Source organism: Ochotona curzoniae, unplaced genomic scaffold (genome assembly GCF_017591425.1).
Source record: "Ochotona curzoniae isolate NIBS_2020 unplaced genomic scaffold, NIBS_Ocur_1.0 scaffold_2453, whole genome shotgun sequence".
Classification (NCBI taxonomy): domain Eukaryota; kingdom Metazoa; phylum Chordata; class Mammalia; order Lagomorpha; family Ochotonidae; genus Ochotona; species Ochotona curzoniae.
In genome coordinates this window covers 6,511,316-6,532,557 of record NW_024467094.1, presented here as the reverse complement: position 1 = coordinate 6,532,557, position 21,242 = coordinate 6,511,316, and the positions used below count along the sequence as shown (strand labels likewise).

The 21,242-nt window shown below is 53.2% G+C and overlaps 1 protein-coding gene across 1 annotated transcript in view; it reads left to right on the top strand.

Moving 5' to 3' along the window:
* Nucleotides 1–21,242, top strand: part of NTN1 (netrin 1) — a 139,781-nt gene that overhangs the window by 78,478 nt on the left and 40,061 nt on the right. Inside the window, exons 2-4 of the mRNA XM_041001039.1 lie at nucleotides 8,997–9,185; nucleotides 18,544–18,693; nucleotides 20,852–20,905. Coding sequence (XP_040856973.1) covers nucleotides 8,997–9,185; nucleotides 18,544–18,693; nucleotides 20,852–20,905 — 393 coding nt within the window. The remainder of the gene's footprint in view (nucleotides 1–8,996; nucleotides 9,186–18,543; nucleotides 18,694–20,851; nucleotides 20,906–21,242) is intronic.

The following is a 21,242-nucleotide window of genomic DNA, read 5'->3' as shown; positions in this document are numbered from 1 at the left end:
AGGAAGAATTTGCAGCGGCCCAGGCCCCGGGCTGTTTTCCGCTATAACCAGTAACTTAGGACATCCTTCCCGAAGGACCGTTTGGATTGGGTTTCCAGGAAGAAATCCCCCGCATTGGCCCACAGGCTAGCTCTGCTGCTGTCTCCTTGCTGAGCAGCCCTCCTCCAGCTCCTCTGGAAGAGTGGGAACAGGGCTGTGGGTCCTAGCCTCACCCTGGGGCTGCATCTCCCTGTCTAAAGCCTGCATCAGGACCCCTCCAAAACCCTGTGTGTAAGCCACCTGCAGTCTTCAGTAATGTAGCTTTTACCTAATCATAGTTTTATTTGAACGGCACAGAGAGAGGGAGAGAGAGAGATTATCTCTCATCCACCAGCTCACTGCCCGCATGCCTGCGACAGCTCAGGTTGAACCATAGCTAAGATCCAAGAACTCAGCCTGGATCTCTGCAGGCAGGTGGCAGTATCCTAAGCATTTGAGTTATCCCCTGCTGCCTTCCAGACTGCTCATTGGCTAGAAGCCGAATGGGAAGTGGAGTAGTTGGGATGTGAAACCCAGGTACTCCAACAGGGAAGATCCCAGTTGGCATCTGGACTGCTTTCTGCCGCAAGCCTGCTGGGTGATATGAGGTTTAGTGAAGTCTTTAGCTGAATTCTCATGCTTTCTCCAAGTGCTTATGAATTGCCCCTACTAGTTTGATTAGAGTAACTGGATTCAGGTTTGGAGTTCAGAGTTTGATCTGTTCCCACACATAGCAGGTCCTGATGAAAATGACTTTTGTTTGGGTGAAGGTTTGGGGTCTCTCATGTTCGTAGTCCATACTGCTCCTGGCACAGCAGTGTGGTCCCATGGGGACATCTGTGTGTGCCAGATGGGGATCTGCCCCGGGATAACAGGGCCTGGGGTGGAGGCAGCAGAGAGTGGCCATCTGCCCACCCCAGCCTTGATGGGGATGCTATGCATCCACCCAGGAGATATTTTTTGGGTCATCCAATGAGCTCTTCCCATTTTCACACGTCTCCACATGGTCCCTGGCATGGGGTTCCTCTTCCCGGTTAGCAGGTCTAGAAGCAGACGAGGCTTATATCCCCTCGGCCTGCCGTTTCTCCAGGGCTGCTGCTTGGGGTGGGGCCCTGGGCAGGGGACACAGCCAAGGAAGAGGAGAAAAAGTTAGCAGGAGTGAGGAATGATGGCAAGGTCAAGACTGGCAAGATGCAGGAAGTGGGTGGAGATGAGGTGGGAGAGACACCCCACAAGGAAGAGAAAGAGAGACAGAACCAGGCTGTAACACCTGGGGCCTCTGCCGGGGTCTCAGATCCTGCTCTTGGCAGGGACCTGCCAGGATTGGAGTTCATGCTTCTGCTTGGAGAAGGAGACAGTCTCTCTCCCACCGTCCCTCAACACTTGAACCTTTTCCTGCCTCCACTACCCCCAACCTGATCCCAAGAGGGTCTGGCAGGTGGGGGCGGGGCTTCGGCAGCTCTTTTGTCTGGATGGAGGCTGCAGGTGTGAAGGACTTGCGACTGTAGTGTTTGCTCAACCCTGTTAGGGGCCTGGAGGACTGTTGACAGAGGGTCCCTTTGTGTTCAGACTTGGCTAAAGCGTTGTGAGCCCTGGACAAACACAGGCCACTTCCCTCGGAGTGGGGGTGGGGGTGGGGTGGGGGGCTCTCTATCAGAGGCCACCAAGAGGCTCGTCTTGGCCAGGCCTGGAACTCCAACCCCAACATCCACCCCTTCACCTCTCTCATGTCCCCTGTCCCCTCGCTCTTGCTTCCTGCACCTTAATGGGCTCCATCCGTGTGTTTCTGGGAGCAGAGATAAAGCACAGGTGGGGTGGAGGCAGATTGACGCTTCTTAAAAAAGGTTTATTTATTTTTATTGGAAAGGCAGATTTATAGAGAAAAAGAGAGAGACAGAAAGATCTTCCATCTGCTGATTTATTCCCCAAATGGCTGATGCAAAGCTAGAACCTGGAGCTTCTTCTGAGTCTCCCATGTGGGTGCAGGGTTCCAAGACTTTGAACCATCCTCTGCCTTTCCAGGTCATAAACAGGGAGCTACATGGGAAGTGGGGTGGCTGTGACACAAACTGGCATCCATATGGGACCCTGGCATATGTCAGGCAAGGATTTTTAGCCACCAGGCTTCCATACCTGGCCCTGTCAATGGGTTCTTGCCATCCATGTGATTGAATTAGAACTCACGGCTCAGGTCAAGGAGGAGGGAGCAGGTGTAGCCATGTCCACGCTGCACCAGCCATGCTTCTCAACCCTAAGCCCAGCACTGCCCATCAGTGAGTGACTCAAGCATAGAGGCCACTGAGCACTATAGCAGGAGCCAGTTCTGCCCCCATTTCCTAGCCACAGGTAGCACATCTTCCCTCCCATGGGGTTCTGTGCATGGCACACACTCCTGTCACCTGGACCCTCCCATGCCCCAGCATGGAGGGAATCACTGCCTGCTAATTCCTTCCTTTTAGACAAGGGAGTCCTCTGTTCCCATGGCCCTATCTTCATGTGTTTTTTTTTTTTTTTAAAGAAATCAAAGTTGAAATGGCTGGTGTTGTGGCACAGTGGGTTTAGTCACTGCTTGTGACATAGACATCTCATGTCAGAATGTCGGTTGAATCCTGGCTGCTCCAGTTCAGCTTCTAGGGAAGAAAGTGGGTGATGCCTCAAGTGCTTGGGCCCCTGCCGCCCACAAAGGAGACTCAGATGGAGTTCCAGGCTCCTGACTTCACCCTGGCCTAGCCCTGCTGGTCATGGCATTCGAGGGGATAAACCAGCGGATAGACAATCTCCCACTCTTACACTCTCTTTCTCTCTGTGACTTTGCCTCTCAAACAAATAAATCTTTAAAGTTGAAGTAAGGTGCTCCAAATGATTGCAAACTTTGGAACTCTTGGCTGGACTCGAACTGCCCCTATGCCATGTCCCCTTGGGCTGGTTACCCTCGTGTTGGATCTGGCCAGGTTCTGTCTCTAGGTTTAAACCATGTGTTTTGGAGTTGGTGCTGGGCCGTACACCACAGTGGCAGACTCCTCCAGACTTCAGTACATTCAGGTAGCTCCCAGATAGGCCCCTTCCAGGCCGGGGACCATGAGACCTTCCCAGCTCTGGGATGGAGGAGATGCCCAGTAAGTATTTCATGGCTCCGGGGACATCAGTTGGTGCTTCTCTCTAGATCAGCAGCTGTGGCATCACCTGGGAGCCTGCATTTCCTGCAGCCTCATCCTCACCTTCTTGTTCCCAGAGGACCCACCAGAGCGGCCTCTGTGACCATTAGGTCCGGTGGTGCTGGTCATGGTTGCGCGTTCCAAGTCCATCTTGAGGTTGCGAGACAGCCACCTATCTTCTCCTCTGACAATAACAGTGCCCTGGGAGTAGGACTCTGTCTTGGGTGACATGGTGCACTGAATTCACACCAGCATCTGGTTTTTCAAAGCCTGCCATGAAACATTTGTTGTAGGGCCAGAGACTAGCCCTACAGAGGCTACTACTGAGAACAGAGGGGAATGAAAACCTACATAGCCCAGGAGCAGGGGTGGTTACCATCAAGCCCAAGACTTTGGCAGCTGGGGCTGAACTCTCTTTCGTAGGGGCTGCCCTGGGCTGGGTCTTGGCAGGATATTTTGCAGCCACTCCTTCCCCTCCAGCTGTGACAACCAAAAAAATACCTGTGGACAGTACCTCAGGTCCACTGTCCCTGTCTTTCCCTCCTTCCATCCCTCCCTGTGTCAGAATACTTTGTGCATGTTTAGCAGGTGCTCGGGTCTTTCTTCAACAGCCAGAGAACTGCACAGGGAAGAAGTAGTGATTATACTCCACCCTGCTCTGTGACCTGGACATGTACAAATGCCCAGTCACTAGCCATGCCAGGTCCCAGAGAAGTTGTGCCCAGGTGTCGCAGGGTGGGAGGTACAACTTTCCTGTGTGCAAAGCCCCTAGCCTGCCCAGAGTATATGTGTGGGTTGGTTGTTTGGGTCAGTTCTGCTGCAGACACTTAGGTCCAGTTTCCATGGGACAACTGCTCTTAGAAGGAGGACAGAGAAGGGGCCCTGGGCTCAAGACCCCTGGCCAAATGGCCTTCTCATTACACTGAGTTCCCCCCACCTCAACAAGACCATGTGGTATTTGGAGGTCCCAGGGTCAGAGTCCCTAAGTGATTGGGCCAGGATGTAGCTGCTCCTCTCTGGGCCTGGGATAGTCCTGGTGGATTGGGGGTTTCATTTATGAGCCTTTTGGTAAGCCAACTCAGAGCTGCAGACATGGGCTCCCATGCAGTATCCTGGTGGGGGGAGGGGGGATGGGAATCCAGGACAAAACACTGCAGACTGTTTGAGTGGATGGGAGCTCAACTAAAACGTTAAAGCAACAAGTTGAAAGGCATTCAGAGCAACAATAAGGAAATGCCACAGGGTTGCATTTTGCAAAGCATGGTCCAAGCAGTGACTCTTCTGTCTTTCCTGCTTATCTGCCTATTTCCCGTTATCCACACATCCATTGCCCACTCCATCATCCATTCATCCACTCCCAACATTCATCTACCATGTCCTTCCCTCCACTCTCTCATCTATTTACCTGTCCACTCCCCATCCATCCATCCACCCCATCCATCTACTTCCCCATCCAGCCATCCACTCATCCAAACACCACTAACTCTTTACATCTGTCCATCCATCCGCCCTCTGCTTCCCTGCCCACTCCATCCATCATCCATCCATCCATTCCTGCATTTATTTATTTATTTATTTATTTATCCACCTATTCTACCCACCCATCCACGCTCTTCTTTCTCTCATTTGTGCAACCAAAGATGCTGAGGAGGACATACAAGCCACCACTGTCCCTGTTCTCTGTGAATCAGTTGATGGGAGCATTTGTTTCCTTTGATCAAGTAGCATGTGGATTTGAATGTTTGTCCCCAGGAGCTCAGCCCAGAGTGTATTCTCTAGCTCCATATCCTGCAGAGCCCTGGGTAGAACTGCACATAGCTAGGACACTCAGAATTTGTGTTGCATGGAGCTGTGCTGGGTGGTGGGAGTCATTCTGAGGGATGTTAGGAGCTAAGAAGTGGTCCCATGCTTGGATTAAAATAGGATTTCCTAGTGGAAAGCCTCTCTCTCTCAGGCCCTTCTTTCTGTTTGGTCTGGTTGAGTGGTAGAGAGAGGACCTTCTGCAGCTGGGGCCACCTTCTCTCTGTCCCTCAAAATGGTCTAGACCTGCAAGGTGTCGTGCATCCTTGGTGGTCTCCAAGTGATTAGCAGAGTGAGGCTCAGAGCAAAAGCAGAGCCCCCCTTGGCTGGGCTGGATCCCTGAATGGGCAGGATGCCCCATCCTGGTCATGCTGGTGGTGGCTTGGGCTGTCTATTCTACTCCCTCCCCTCCCAGGCTGACCTCTCTTCTCACAAAGCTGCCCTTTCCTTCCCGCCTTGAAATCCGATCATGAAACTAATACCCCATATTTTTGCCTGTGAGAGAAGCAGGAGATAAACAGGAAGGCATGAGGGATTAAGGTGCCTTTCTGAGGAAGGGGCCGGGGACAGGCCGGGCATTGGGTGACACCTCTGTGAAGCCTGGGGAATCCAGATGTGAGCTGTTTTGCCCAGTGCATTCCCCCCCACCCATTTGTGTAGAGAAAATAAAACAAAAGGAGAAGAAACAAGCTGTAAAACACTTTGCACAAGTCTGAGCGTGGGCAGTTATCATTTGATGTGTCCCTGACAGCCAGGGGAGCCCAGCCTTTTGATGTTGGGCCTTGGGGTTTTCTTTTGTGTGACCAGTTGTTTGAGAGGCACCTTTTGTTGGTGTCAGGTACATATGGGAGACAGATCCCAGCCTGCGGGGGGAAGGGGGCTAGAGGGGATGCTGAGCTCCCTGGAGGGGCTTGGAGGCCAGACCCAGGTTTGGGGATGTGGGACAGATAGTGGATGGGGGTTGTTTCCAAAGGGGGATACAGGATTAGCATCTGCCATTGAGAAGAACTGGCAGATGCTATTCTCAAGTTTCCTGTGATACAAGGAAAGCCTGACACAGTGGGACCTGAGCAGATGTGCTTGTGAGCAGACTCTGTGATGGCTGTGCTTGCAGGAGGCACCCAAGGAATCCCTCTAGTTGGGAGACACAGGCCTCCACTGACTGGGTCTGCGGTCCTGGACTGGCTGCAAGGAGCAGCTCCTGACACCCTTGTCTGGCCTAGTCCAAGGAAACGGTGAAGGTGAAGCAGATGTGACAGTTGTAAGTGTGGGCAGCGGAGTGCAGAAGAGGCTTTCTTCTTTGTACCTGGTTGAGCTCAGTCCTTGGGACTCCTCTGTACAGCCTCTGCTGGCATTTTCTGGTCTGAATTGGCTTCAAGCTGCTTCCAGGCTTCAGGGTGTGACCCCGAACCACTTTAGTGCCTCCTCCAGAGCCTTGTCCATTTCCACTTGTAACTGAGTGACTCATGGGAGAGTCATTTGGAGGGTGATTCTAAAAGAACATTTAATGAAGCTTATCATAACAGCAGAGAGAAAAATTAAACATGCAGATCTTTTAAAAATCACAAATAAGGGTAATGTATGAGTAAGAAAACCAGGAGTGCTCCTTGCAACTTGTAGGGTGGAAAAGACAAATGTTTTCTAAGCCATTGTAAGAGCACTAGCCAGCATGGAGAGGAGGGAGGAGGGAGGCGGGGAACCCACTCTGGAAACTGAGCAAATGGCATGAACAGGCAATGCACAAAAGAGAAATATAAATAGGAAAATACATGGTGAAGGCATTTGGCCTCCTTCATCATCAAAAGACATGCAAATTAAAATCATGTGCATGCTTCTCCTCCAGACAGATTGGCAAAGGCTTAGTAACAAAGAATGCTGATACCAAGTGCGTGTTGTTATTCTTTGCATGGGTGTGGCACGTCCGTGGAGCTCTCATATCCTGCTGGTGGGAGGCGCAGCTAAAACAGGCTTTCTGGAGGGTACTTGGGATGCCAAGTGCAAAACATGTGGATCCAAGATTTAACCCAGCAGTTCTGTCTTGAGGAATCTGCACAGCAGCCATCAAAAATAGAGTGCAGATGGGCCTGTTTGAAGACAGTCCAAGTAGGGTTCAAGGTGGGAACCACAGTGTCTAAAGGTGTCACCTGATCTGTGGTTCATAAATGGGAAGCAGCCCAACTGCCCAGCCCTGGGAGGAGACCCTACTTTTAGCATTATTTTTGAAGATTTACTTTGTTTACTTGAAAGGCAGAGTTACAGAGACACAGAGAGAACTTTTCTGTGAGGGCATGCAGACAGGAGGGAGAAAGAGGGGCACAGCCTAAGGCCAGCTGTAAAGGGGACAGGGAGTGTTCTAGACACTGCAGCTGAAGCCTCACCAACAGGAGGTGGATTAGCTGAGCCATAGGCAGTGTGGAAAGCAGGAGCGGTCCTAAGGGCTGGGTACAATGATGGCAACTTCAGCACCATGGACGCCCTTTCCTTAGAGCCTGGAATCCCTGCTCTAGCTAAGGTCATCCCTCAGTGTGTCCCCAGGGGATTGGTTCCAGGCCTGCCATGTATGTACATGGACCTGATCCAATGCACCTGCTACATAAGGAGTTGTTGGACTCATTGTTTTGGGGGATAATGATAAAGACAAAATTCTGTGCGTGTTCAGTTCAGATGCAGTTTGGGGAATGATCCTATCTGCCTGTGATTGGTTGGATCTGCCGATGTGGGCGTGTGGACATAAGGGGCCTAGTGCATGGCATGGAGGGCAGCCTGCAGGCAGCTGGATAGGAAGTGGAGCAGCTTGGAATGGAACTAGTGCTCATAATGGATGCTAACTTCACAGGTGATGTCTTAGCCCTGCACCATGGACCTGTGTGTGTCTAGATGCCTACTATTTGATGTGTGTTATGTCGTGAACTTTGTTAAAATCCCCTTCTGTATATGCATGTATACACCAAAAAATAAACTTGTCTTTTTTACTCAATGTTCGTGAAGTTTTAAAAGTCCCCTTTATCATGGTTTGAGAGTCAGGACTCTGGGGTGGGGAGGGGGTGCCAGAGACAGATCCCAGAGAGAGACATCAGGATGGATGGGGTGGGGCAGTGGATGCTGAGTTCTGACGCACGTACACAGGCAGGAGACAGGTTGAAGGAAGCAAGACTGGGAGAGGACACAGATGAGGTTCCAGGGCAGGACAGGGTGCGACCTCCACGGGACTCACCCAACAAGGCTGGCTGTGGGAGAAAGGTGGCGCATCTAACCCCAGAGCCCAAGGGTAGGGGGAGTGTGCAGGCTGATGCCAGGGCTCTCGAGGGCAGCTGTGTGGTGGTCTGCTCAGCCGCTGTGGCAGGCACCCAGGATTTGGGGGTGGAGGAAGTGTGAGGAGGGGTGGTGGTCCTTACACACCAGACTCTTCTTACCCTGCCGAGCAGGGGCAGGAAGACTTGATCCAGCCAAGGGCCATTTGGATATTTACAATGTTGTTCGCAGGCCACACACAATTATCAACCTAGAAATTAGCCTGCTGTCTTAGGTTTATGGAATTTTAAGTCCCACTTGCAAGTTGCCTTGGCAGAAGGGCCAGACCAAATGAGTTCTTGGCCCCATGGGGCGGATATTCCCCACCCCTGCTCTAGAGGCTGGCGATTCGAGATGAAGGTGTGGCCTGGGTTGCTGCCTCCCGAGGCCTCGGTGGCTGCCTTGTCTCTCTCTGTTCTTGTACGGACTTTTTCACTTGGTCACTTTAGACACCATGTCTCCCAATGCAATTTCTGAGGTACTGGGGGTTCGAATTTCAACGTGCAAATTTTGGGGGGGCTATATTCCAAAGGGTGCTGAAGGGGGAATCAAGGGACGGCTCCTGGAGCCAGCGATCGCCCTCTCCCCCATCATCCAGCGGTGGAGAAGAGAGGAGGGGGATTGTGTATGTGTGTGGATTGCTGGGGAGCAGCATCGCTCCCTCCAGGTTCCTTCTGGCGCCCGTCCTGCTAGTACCCCAGATTGAGTGCTTCTCCCTGTCTTCCTCCACAGCCTGCAACTGTAACCTGCACGCCCGCCGCTGCCGCTTCAACATGGAGCTCTACAAGCTTTCGGGGCGCAAGAGCGGGGGTGTCTGCCTCAACTGCCGCCACAACACTGCCGGCCGCCACTGCCATTACTGCAAGGAGGGCTATTACCGCGACATGAGCAAGGCCATCACCCACCGCAAGGCCTGCAGAGGTAGGCAGGGCTGGTGTGGCCACACACACTGCTCCTCCCTCCTTCCCTTCCTTCCCCTGCCCTTCACCTGGCTGCTTTTCTCTTTTTAGAACCACCCCCAACGCCAACACAATCTCCTTCCCCCATCCCCCACCCTATAACTTGAGTGGAGATTGAGATCATCTGTGTCTCTTACACACACACACACACACACACACACACACACACACACACACACACACACACACACACACACACACACACACACACACACACACACACACACACACACACACACACACACACACACACACTCGCTGGTATTTGGAGGTGTCGGCCCAAACAAAGGGGTGAGGGAGACATGGCTCACGGGGGAAGAAAGGAGAAGGTGTGATTCCCCTGGGAGGGGGCCGGGCTCCCCACCCTGCCCCGCCCCCTCCCAGCTTCTCTGCACAGGTGTGCTGCATACCACAGGGACGCGCTGGAGTCCTGTTCGCCAGGCTTAAGGTAGGGGACAAAGGACTCTCTTTTCTGAAGCCCACGCGGTCAGTCTTGCTGCTTTGGAGGTGGGCCCCCGCTGCCCCAGCCCCAGCACACACAGGAATGGCGTCTGTGATGGAATATACAATCCACCTGCAGAGTTCTACTTGGAAAAAAAAAGAGACAGGAGAATCTCTTTCTGTTCACTGAAGCAAGTGCATTGTAACTTTTGACTTTTTTTTTCTCTTTTATCTCCCACCAATAAAAGAGGAAGTAGGAGCCAGCTGACTTAGGCGCCGATGAAATGCAGGATGTAGAAGGTTGAGTGATGCTGGGGGGGCGGGTGGTGAGACATGGGGTTTCCCCCAACACACATCCCCTCCCTTTCATTTTTGGGAATTCTGGGAACCAGGGTACTTGGGTTCCCAAGAAGACAACCTTTTCTAAGGGGTCAGCATACAGGGATGGGGGACGTCACCTGGATGCCACAGACCCTGATCCAGGAGGGTGGTAAAACTGTGGGCAGTCTGAGACCTGGGTGTTAATCTGCAGGAGGGATGCCCTCCCGGGCCACTGCTCAGCTGACGGAGGAAGGGAAGGCATCACTTTCCTAACAGGTGCTTCACCACGTGTTGCAGTTGTGTATAGGACTGATGGTGTGGTCTGCAGGAGGCTGTGCATTCCAGAATCATGAAGAACTTCGTGAGCAGCGACAGGAAGACTTGAGCTGGGCCTGGGGCCCGTGAACCGGCCCTGCACACAAACACCCCTCACCCCAGGCTCTCAGTCTGCCTCCTCCAGACGAGATGTCAGTCTCAAAGGGATGAGAAGTGTGGCTCCCAGAACAGCAAGCAGGCTCTTGGTTGCAACTGCTGATGGCTGCTTCTGGTGGTTACCGAACGAGAACTGAATGGAAGGATGGCCTGAGCTGTTTCCCCAGCCAAGCTGACCAGCAGCAACTTCAGGTGAGAATTTCTCAGCAGGCAAAGAGCCGGAACAGAGAATGGGAAAGGCGGCCTGCAAGACAATGCTTCATGGAACCTGTCTTCTGATTGGTGAGGAAACATGCTACTTCAAGGACCCTAGCTTCTGATTGGTGGGAAAAGATACTACTGCTTCGAGGACCCTGCCTTCTGATGGGCGAGATAAGAGCGCTTTAAGGATTTGGACTCGTGGTTGGTGAAGAAGAGCCCTTGATTGTAAGGCCATGTGCCGCAGGTGTGCTCTCAGACTGGGCAGCTATTCTCTGTTCCCCTCTTCTCTGGAGTCACCTCCTTAGGGTAGGTGAAGACTTCCCCTGAGGGATGCCTTCCACCCAAGAGAGACCTGAGACCTTGTCAGGAATTGGATTTAGGGGGGCATTGAGATGCCAGTGGGGCAGGGTATCCATCTCCACTTGAGACTTTCTCCTGGGGGGCTCAGGCTTGCCCACAGCTCCATCCTTGCCTTGTCTTCCCAAGCCTTACGGAAGTAAACACACTTTGGTCCTAGCATCTCGCTCTTGAAGTCTGGGCTCTGTGTAGAGACTCCTCACCTCAAGCCTCAGGGAGCCTTCCTCTCCCCCCATCAACTTCCCAGCCATCCTAGACCCTTTGGGGGCTGGCGGGGGAAGCTACACCTTCCTCTCTTTGCTTCCCAGGAAAGAACTGGGACAACTTGGACTCCCAAGTTGGTGTGGGAGTGGCCATGAGGCCCTGTGGACTCCCTTATGTCTCAGGGCCCGGGAGGGGCTCTGGGCAGGGGGCCGAGGCCACCCATACACTGCTGGCGATTGGCTGCTGGGGGCCTTGTTCATGGTCGAGCAGGGGTGGACCCAGACAAGGCCAGCTTGGAGCAAGGGCGTTCGGTTGCAAGGGTGATTATGCCGTTCCTCATTTGGGAAGTTTCACAGCAACAAATTTGTTGGGTTTCTTTCTCCTCTCCCCTAGTTTCTGAAGCAAACTGGGGCTGGCAAGGCCGGTGCATACAAAGACCGGTAATAAACATGCCCAGGGAACAGGCGGCTGCACTCTCTGGCTATTCAGGGCAATTTCACAGCACTGGGAAGGCCTCATTATGGTGTGGGCTGTTGTCCCATACAAAGTCAGATGAGATAGATTTCTCCCTTTGCTCCGTGAAGGCTCTGTGAATGATACTTGCCTTGGAATCTGTCACAAGATAGGAGGTTTTGTTAACCATTTGTCTCCTTTGTGGACTTGGGGGAGAAGCTCTTTCTTTCCAGAGGGGCGCAAAGAAGACATTGGGCCATTGCACCATTTCAGCGGCCGACTCCTTTGATAGCGATATTAATTTATCATCTTCCCAAACCGTCTGTGATGGATAAAGACATTCTGGGGGAGTCTCCCGTGAACCGAATCGCGATGAGAATGAAGAAATTGACCGGCGCTTCCAGGCTTCCTGGACAAAGGACTGGCGTTCCATCTCGCTGAGCAGCTCTCTCTAGGTCGGGTCTCTCATGGCCCTGCCCCCTGCGAGTGTGAAGTAACGGGGAGCTGGAAGAAAGGCTGCTGAGGAGGAGGAAGGTGCCTGCGTCTTCAGACGAGGCAGTCATTAGCCAGGCCCAAGCGCGTAGTAGCCCTTGCAGCCTCTTCCCTGTGCTCCTTCAGTTCCCAGCCACCCCTCATTCCTCCCCATAATTACGCCATGAGTAGCAAAGGGGAGGGGGGGAAGTAAGCGCCTCAGTGCTGTGCCCGTGACTCCCAGGGCGACTCTGTGCTCATGTCACTCTCATTCTGGATTCTTCTTCTCCTCCTTCAAAGAGAGTCACGTGGTGGTGGTGGTGATGGTGGGGAGATCTTCCATTCACTGGTTCACTCCCCAGCTAGCCACAATGGCCAGAACTAGACCAGCCAAAGCCAGGAGCCTCCTCTAGGTCTGTCATGTGGGTGCAGGGGACTGGACACTTGGACCATCTTCCACTGATTTCCTAGGCACATTAATTAGCCTCTCTAACTGGAAGGACCCAGCCCTGGCTGGTGTGGAATTGGCAGCCCACTCCCACACAAGTCAGGACCCTGAGGGTTTGCCCTAATGTTGTTGTGTGCTCTAAGTAAAGGACCTATGCACGTTAGGAGCTAAAGGGACAAACAAGATGTAGGAGCTCAAGCCTAGCAGCTGGCTGATGGTTAAACACCTGCATCCCACAGTGGGGTGCCTGGTTTGGAGCTGGCACTCTGGCATGGTGGGTAAAGCCACCATCTAACGCACTGGCATCCCCTGTGGGCACTGGTTCGAGTCCCAGCTGGACTACTTCCAACCCAGTTCCCTGCTAATGTGCCTGGGAAAGCAGTGGAGATGGCCCAAGTGCTTGGGCTTGCATCAATGTGGGAGACCTGAAAGAAACTCCTGGCTTCCAACCATGCCAGCCTAGATTGATGTGGCCATGTGGGGAGTGAACCAGCAGATTTCTCTCTTTGTCCTCTCTCAGTGGGTAACTCTGAATTCTAAACAAGTAAATAAATCTTAAAAAAGAAAAAAAATACCTGGTGTGTGAGCCTGGGAGGCAGCAGTGGTGGCCCGAGTGATTGAGCCTCACACATGGGAAAGCTACATTGAGTTCCTGAATCCCAGTTTTGGCCTAGCCCTGGCTGTTTCAGGCATTTGGAGAGTGAACCAGTAGGTGAATTTTCTCTCTCTCTCTCTGACTTCCAAGTTAGTAGTCAGGCTGGACACAACCACACAGGGTTCTAAAGATGCCAGGTGACATCTGAGGAGCTCCCTGCCCTAGCTGGACTTGGATCCAGATGGAGTCTTGAGGAGGCCCAGGCTCGAGCCCCTGCTTGCCTCAGACCTGTGGATGTAGGCACACTTGCACACATGTGCAGACACACACACACACACTTGCTGGGAATGATTCAGCTTTGTAACAGGTGCAGGAAGCCTCCGGCTAATTAGATCACTAGGAGTCAGATCACCCAGTTTAGTACTGACAGGCTCTTCTACCCATCCACACTACCACCACACACCCTTCCTGTGCTCCACGCCATAATGAGAGGGACAGGGGCAGGCAGTTTGAAATATGCATTTCTTTGAACCTCATTAGCAACTGCTGTGGGAAGGCAGGTCTGGTTGGGGAGGAGGTTGATATTGATAGTTCAAGTGTGGAGTCTGGGGATGATGGTGGATTTTGGCAATCCTGACTCCTCCTTAGCATGGATAATGCCAGTGTGGAGATTGTGGCTGCTGAGCTCAGATATGTGGGGTTACAGGGCCTGATTGCCTCCTCCTGTCCTGTAGGTATGCAGGTTCAGGGGGCAGTAGCTTGAGCTCAAGCTGCGAGCCCATTGGGTTCGAGTCTTGTCTTTGAGTCCCCAGATGTTTGTCAAGCACCCGGTACCTCCTGAACCCTGGGTTGCTATGGTAACCAGAAAAGACACAGTCGCTTGGCTCTCTGATGGAGGTATGATGCTGCTCACCCTTGTGGCTGTGGAGGAGCTCTCTGAGGTCATGATATTTTGGGAGGAGACCTGGGGTGTGAGGTGAGAGCAGCCAGGAGGAAGTGGAAAAGAGGAACACTTTCCAGAAAGTACTGGAAAGGCTAGAAGCAGAAGGTGTTTGGGAGGGGGGAAAGCCTTAGGAGAGTGGGGGCAGAGCTAGCTCACAGGGGTCTGGAGAGAAGGTGGGTGGCACGCTAAGAAGGCTAGCAGCCCTAGGAGGTTTGACAGGGAAGAGTGACTGGAGGGTGTGCCTGACTCACCTTTTCTTCCTGTCAGAGTAGTCACAGGAAGCGCTGGGGCCATCCCATGGGGGATGTGCATTCAGACTATGTTACAAAAAAAAAAAAAACAGCAAAGAGCCAAAACAACAACAACTCTCTCAACTCAAAAGAAAACAAACAACCCAATTAAAGATGAGTGAAATAGGAAGATTCTTTAAAAAGTTTATGGAGAATGGATTGAGCAGATAAGTTTATTTTGGCACAAAAACTTTTAAAGATACAAACTTTAAACAAATTATTTGAAAGGCGGAAACTAAGAAAGAGAGAAGGGAGAGAGAGAAAAGAGAGATCTTCCAACCACTGGTTTACTCTCCAAATGGCTGTGACAGCCAGAACTGGGCCGCTTTGAAGCCAGGAGTCAGGAGCTTCTTCCAGATCTTCCATGTGGGCAAAAGGGCCCAAAGCTTTAGGCCATCCTCTGCTGCTTTCCCATGGGAAATGGAGCAGCCAGGCTGCCAGTGCTGTAGGCGGAGGATCAGCTAAGATTTTGCCCATCACCCTGGGCCAGGTAAGAGGCAGGTGGGGTTATGGTCCTGGGGGCTGGTGCTGTGGTGGTTTTGCCTTGTTGGGCTTCACAGAGGCTGGTAACATGCTGGCTTCCTGTTCCAACATAAGCAGTTGCCCCAAGATTTCTACCGTGTTAGCGTCCAGTACGACCCCACAGGCTGCAGAGCTAGAACCTTCAGGAAATGGTGTGAAGGGGCAGTAAGGGGCAGTGGTAGGAGACAGCCTTGGGCCTGCAGTTCTCCCAGCAGGAAGAAGCTGCCACATGGGCACAGGGGCAGGGGGCAGTACCAGCTGCCTCTTAGGTCAGCTTTACTTGGGGCTCTCAGAAGCCCCCTGAACATGTTCTGAAACCAAACAATCCAGGCTCAACAGGGCAATTCTAGCAGAAGGCGGGCAGAAGCTCTAGGGCTGGGCTGGGCAGGGCTATCAGGATATGCATGCAGGAGCCTGGGGTGCCCTGTTTCCTGCCCTTGTGGCTGGACACTGCAATACATGAGCCATAGTGCTGGGTGCAGGCAGCAACACCCTGCAAAGCTGTGGACTGTGAGGTTGGAAGGGACATCAGCAGGGGTGCTGGCCTCTGTCCCTCCACATAAGCCACCTGCTGCCATCTGCAGAGAGCAAGGTCCACAGGGTCATTGTCAGGCAGATCGCCAGGCCTGAGTTGCCTCAGCTGTTCCCGTGTGACCACCTTGAGCCAGGCCTGTCTGGATTCCCTGTCTCATGGGGAGGCTCGTGGGAAATCCACTCCTGGTGCCTTCTCAGGGACTTGGGCTTCCGCCTGGTCTTGCCCTCTGCTTGATGGAAAAGACCTCAGGGAGGTGGTTTCCCATGGTCAGGTGCTGCCTGCTCCGGGCACACGGGTTGACCTACCCCCTGTGGTGGGGTTTGACCCTTATCAGAAAAACGTGGCTGACTTCCAGAGACCTGGAAGTTATCAATGGATTCGCTTGCAGGAAACACAGGCTGTGCTGTTCTCTGACTCACGCCATGCCCACAGAGGAGCTGGGAGACTTCCCCTCACCAGAGCCCCTTGCAAATGGAGAGACCCCCCACCTGCCTCACTTCCACATTTTCCCCATTCCCTCAGCCTGCCGGCTGCCTGCCCATGTGGATCTGCCCGGTCTGCATGTTTTTGTGTGTGTGAGGTAGTGGGAATCTGTACATTGCATCATATGTGCGTGCACTGTGGGTACCTGCAGAATGAAGCCTGATGATGCTCATGCCACCCTGGAATGACCCAAACAAACCCTCTGTGACCCCCACCTTGTACTCGGGGACCCTGATGACTTCTTTTCCTACGACAAGGATTTGATACCTCTGCTGGGTCAGGTTCTTTGTGAAAACTTTGCAGAAAAATGTTTAAACGCATTGGGCAGGCTGGGCTCATATTCAATGAGGGGAGGCGCCCAGAGGAAGTATCTGTCGCACAGAACAGATGCAGAGGGACCTCTACTGTGCCCAGGGCTGGTTCTTGGCTCTGGCAAACCTCAGCTGGCACCTGACTCTTCTCGGCAGTGAGCCAGCTCAGGCAGCTGGGAAGGCCTCCACCCGGGAGAGTTTGCCCTGAGCCAGCTCCTGGACTGGTGGTGCTGTCCTGGACTGGTGGGCTCTGAAACCCCAGCTGCTGATGCTGTCACCTCTCCTGACCCTGCTCCAGCCATGTCTGAGGATCCAGAAGTTAAGGGTGCACAGCTGTGTTCTGTTAGCACCCAGGGGAGGATGCCCTGGCATGGATGTTGGGGTGACCAGAAGGTCAAAGGAACTCAATTGGCCTGGACCCCAGGAGTCACCACCCCCTTGTAGGGGCTGGACAAGGCAACCTATTCAGTCATCCTTACATCACTGAGAAAGATCTTGGAGACCACAAGCAGGTGGCAAAGGCCATCTCCAGCCATCTCCACTGTATCACCAGTGTTTTCAATGTGTCTCTGTGGACCACCAAAGCTGGATCTTCTCTTTGATTAAGTAAAACAGCAACAACAGCAACAGGGGTGGGGTTGTGGCCACCACTTGAGATGCCCACATCCCATGTGCTGGTTCAAGTCCTGGCTACTCTGCTTCTGATCTGTCTCCTTGCTAATGTGCTTGGGAAGGTAGTGGGAGATGGGCAAGTCATCTACCAGATGGAAACTGTGCTCATGCTCGCTCTCTCTCTCTCTCTCTCTCTCTCGCCCCTTGCCTTTCAAGAAGGTGAAAATAAACCAACATCAAAATATGTGTATTGTGGTACATTCAGCAAGACATAATGGGGCAAGAATTTGAGTGTATGACAGCTTTAAGGGGTCAGGTTTCCCATCTGTAAGGGACGAGGTTGGCACAACCCTACTTGGCTTACTGTTTTCTCAAATGGTGTCCCCTGTCTTCCTGCACCCGTAGGGTCATCCATAGCCAGGACCCTCTCCCTGTTTCTAGAAATATTCACTCATGCAGACACAACTGTCACAAACAAGTCCATTCCTGCTCCTCTCCCTCCTTTTCCTCAATCTTCTGATTGTCCACTCCTTTCACCTGCATTTCCACTCCCTTACCCAGAGCTGTACTTGCTGGAAAAATTCTATTTTAACTCTTTTTAGGATCTCTGCTCTCATGGACTTTCCTAGACCTTTTTGTCTGGTCGGGAATGAAAACACACTGGGATTTGCAGTGTTGATTGAAGTTGCTATACAAATTCTTCCTACAGCCAGCGTCCCACCTCTCCTGAACGCCTCCATCCTGTCTTCCCTGCTCCCTGCCCAGGCCCAGATGGAGGCCACTGCCTGGGCTGGGGGCAGGTGCAGCTGGGTACCTGCTGGAGTAGCTTGTCCTGCCCAGAACATCATGGTGTTGATGGAGCTGGCCCCTGAGGACTTTCCCCCTCCTGGGGTTGGGTGCTCCGCAGGCAACAAGGAGCCCTCAGGATGAAACAGGATGAGGTGGGCCACCCCAACTCTGCATTTCTTTCAGAACCAGGGCAGGGCCTGCAACTTCTTGATTGACTGTTGCCTTCCTGGGAGGTTCCTGGGCCTCTCTGGCCTTTGTCTATTTAATAGAATTTTATTGTATCACTGTATCCTTTTCTGGTGCTGAAGGTCATGCATAGGTTTTCTGCTCCCTAAGCCTGGGCCTTGGATCACTGGGCTTACCAGGCAGGGTTGAGGGCAGCAGGGGCAGAGAGGGGTGCACACCTTCCTGGGCCACCCTCTGACCTGGCAGACCCTGAAAAGGGGGCTTCAATGGCCCCAAACCCCATTTCTCAACCCAGAAGGTCAGCAAGGAAATGCGGAGTTGGGGAGTGAGCTGAGTGCAGAGTTTGAAACGCACAGACTTACCCTGTGTGTTGAGGGAGGGGCAGGTGCCTCTCCACATCCTTAATCCCCAGCTCAGGCACACTCAGGGCTGCAGGCAGACACATCTGAAGGTAAGCTTTCTGCTGGGACTTCGCCTGGACTCCCCAGCTTCACCTCCTGGCTATAACCAAAACCATCCCCAGTTGGTCCATGTGTATATTACTTTCTCTGGGTCCAGGCAGGTGGGTGGCCATCATCTGAGCTTCTGAAATGCATGTGGGCTTGGCTGGGCCTGCCCTCCACACCTCTACCTCCACCTTCATCTCATCCCTGCTCATTCCCTCGGGAAAGTGGTCCACAGGCCCCTTCTGGCTTTTCTGACCCTCCTGTTGTGTTTCCTTCACAGCCTGTGATTGCCACCCTGTGGGCGCCGCTGGCAAAACCTGCAACCAGACCACGGGTCAGTGCCCATGCAAGGATGGTGTGACAGGCATCACCTGCAACCGCTGCGCCAAGGGCTACCAGCAGAGCCGCTCCCCCATCGCCCCCTGCATCAGTACGTGCCGACCCTGCGCTCCCGTGTGTCTGGCCTGGATAGGGGTTGGGGAGCCCCTTGCTGATACCAGTTCCTGACATCCATTGTGGGCTTAGCACTCAATGCCAACCATTTCAGTCCAGTATTTGCTGCTCAGTAACACCCCCCCAACATCGTGGGGGACTCTCAGCCTAGGGGCTCCATGCAGAGCTAGTTGGGGACCCTGTCTTGTTGATAGGTCTCTGTTCTGGCAGACAGCATATGTCATCCTACTCCCTGTATTCCACCTTGACCCCAGACTCGGAGTGGACCAGTGGCTGTCAGTGCTACTGCAGGAATTCCAGTAGCACCCTTGGCCTTGGTGGGTTCAGAACAGAAAGGATTAGAAGCCCAAGGCTGTTTTGGAGAGAGGCCAGGCAGGAAACCCCACACATAGCACCCAGGGTCCTCATGAAGGATGTGGCATGCTCAGGGTCCTAGGAATGCCTCCCCTTCCTCCCCCCCCCAGCCAAGTACATTGGGATTTGTTAACTCCAGAGTTGCTGGGATATGGGAAGGCGTGAGTAGGATGGCAGAAGCTTCTCAGAGACCTTGGAGCAGAGGGTTCCAATATGTCAGGACTGGCAGGGACACGCTGAAAAGCCAGGAGTATCCTGAGAATTAGCTCTGGATGGAAGGTCCAGCCCAGCCAAGAGGTGCCTCCTTAGCCTTGGCCTTATTGATTCCTTGCAATGGAGCCAAGAGAGAGGGGATGAGAGAAGGGGGTAAATCTTAACAAATGAAGTTGCAGGGGGGCACTCTGCCACAGTACATGGCTGGTGCAGGGGCTCCCAAAACAGAGCTGGGCTTACACCCCCTCCTCCAGCAATGGCCACCAGGGGGGCCCTTGGGATATCTTCTGGCTTCTTCTCTGCTAGGCAGCAGCCTGATGTGGAACACCCCTCGCCTGACTGATCAGGTGTGGTCTCCACTATGGACCATCTGGGTTGCATCACCAGGCTTTTTCCTGTGATGACCACGAACCTCTGCTGAAGAGCCCCAGCTCCAGGCACCCACAGAATGCCCAGGCGTTAGGCTGTCTGTGCCCATCTGTGAGCCAGGACTGTGTCCAGGCCAAGGCCCAGTGCTCCATGTTGCTCCAGGGCTCTTGGCACTACCCTTAGTCGTGGACTTGCAGCCAGAGGCATTCTCATCCTGCCTCTAGAAGGTTGTTACCAGGATAGATGCCTTTTAGGGTTAAGGACAGGCCTGGTGCAAGGCCTGACACTCTAGGGAGTCCCTGCGGGTGATTAGTGATAAAAACGCCCACCAGCAAGATCAAGCTCCATGTTGGATTCTGTGGATCCCTGGCCAATCTTCCAAAAGCCCTCTTAGCAACTTTCAGATTAGCTTCCCAACCCAAGGGGTTCAACCCCATCCACCAGGCTTCAGGCTCTAGCCAACCTAGAATCTGGTGGGGGAGGACAGGATCAGAGGGAAGTAAGTATTACCCCCAAGGAGCTAGTGAATTTCAAGGTCTCTGTCCCCTGAGGACTTGTGGCAAATGGTAAGGCTGTACCTAGTGTTGGTGCCTGGCGGCTGGCTTGAGGTGCTATAGGAAGTACAGGGTCAGGTCCAGCAGGTAGCTGGAATGAATTGCTCTCTCAAGCAGAAAGAGAGTAAGCCAAGTAACCTACCTGCTTGTGTCAGAGCCTTTCACCCTCTTCACCTGTATCACCACTAAGTAAATGCCTTCAGTAGGGAGAGGTACACCATGGTGTGAGAACCTATTCCTGGGACTAGAAAGGCCAGGGGGAAGCCCCTGTCTGCCATCCCCTCCCTGAGTTGATGACCCTGTGCATGTAAAAGGTGGGCACCGGGCCTTGAGAGCAAGGTCAAGGCCTCAGGACCGCCAGCTCATGCCTACCTTCTTGCCAGCATGCCTCTGCACAGTCTGGAGCCATGACCTTCCTGCCAGGTGTTGGAAAGGACAGCTTTCTGAGGGTGCCCAGCTCCCCTCCCACTATACCCCTAGGACCTGACCCAGGCTCTTCTCACTTCCCTGAGCCACGGGAGAGGACCAGGGAGAACGGGGCCCAGGAAGGTTGGAAAGAGCCCAGGCTGGGCCTATTGCCTTTCCCAGCTCAAAAGTAATGTCTTGCCTTGCCTTCTCTCCCTCTCTCTTCTGACCCTACCAAAGAGATCCCCGTGGCCCCGCCGACCACCACGGCCAGCACTGTGGAGGTGCCTGAAGGTAAGCCAGCCTGGAGCTTCCCGGTTCTTCTGTTTGCTCTGGGGTGGGGTGGGAAGGGTTCGAGGTGGAAGGGGCAGTAGAAGACCTAGTTGCCCCCTGCACCCACCAGCAGGCATTGCGTGGGCTGCAAGGAAGAGGATGAAGGCAGTGTCTTTGAGGCTCCTAAGAATGATACTGAACTCTAATCGTGGAAAACAAAAAGAGCGGTCCTCAAAGCCCAGAAGCTTCCATCGCAGCCAAGTAACTGTCGTCAGCGACAGTGGCATGGTCGTCGGTAGGAGTCACAGCAATGTTCGCGTCGCGTTGTAGGTGGTGTAGACCTCGTATTCTGAATGTT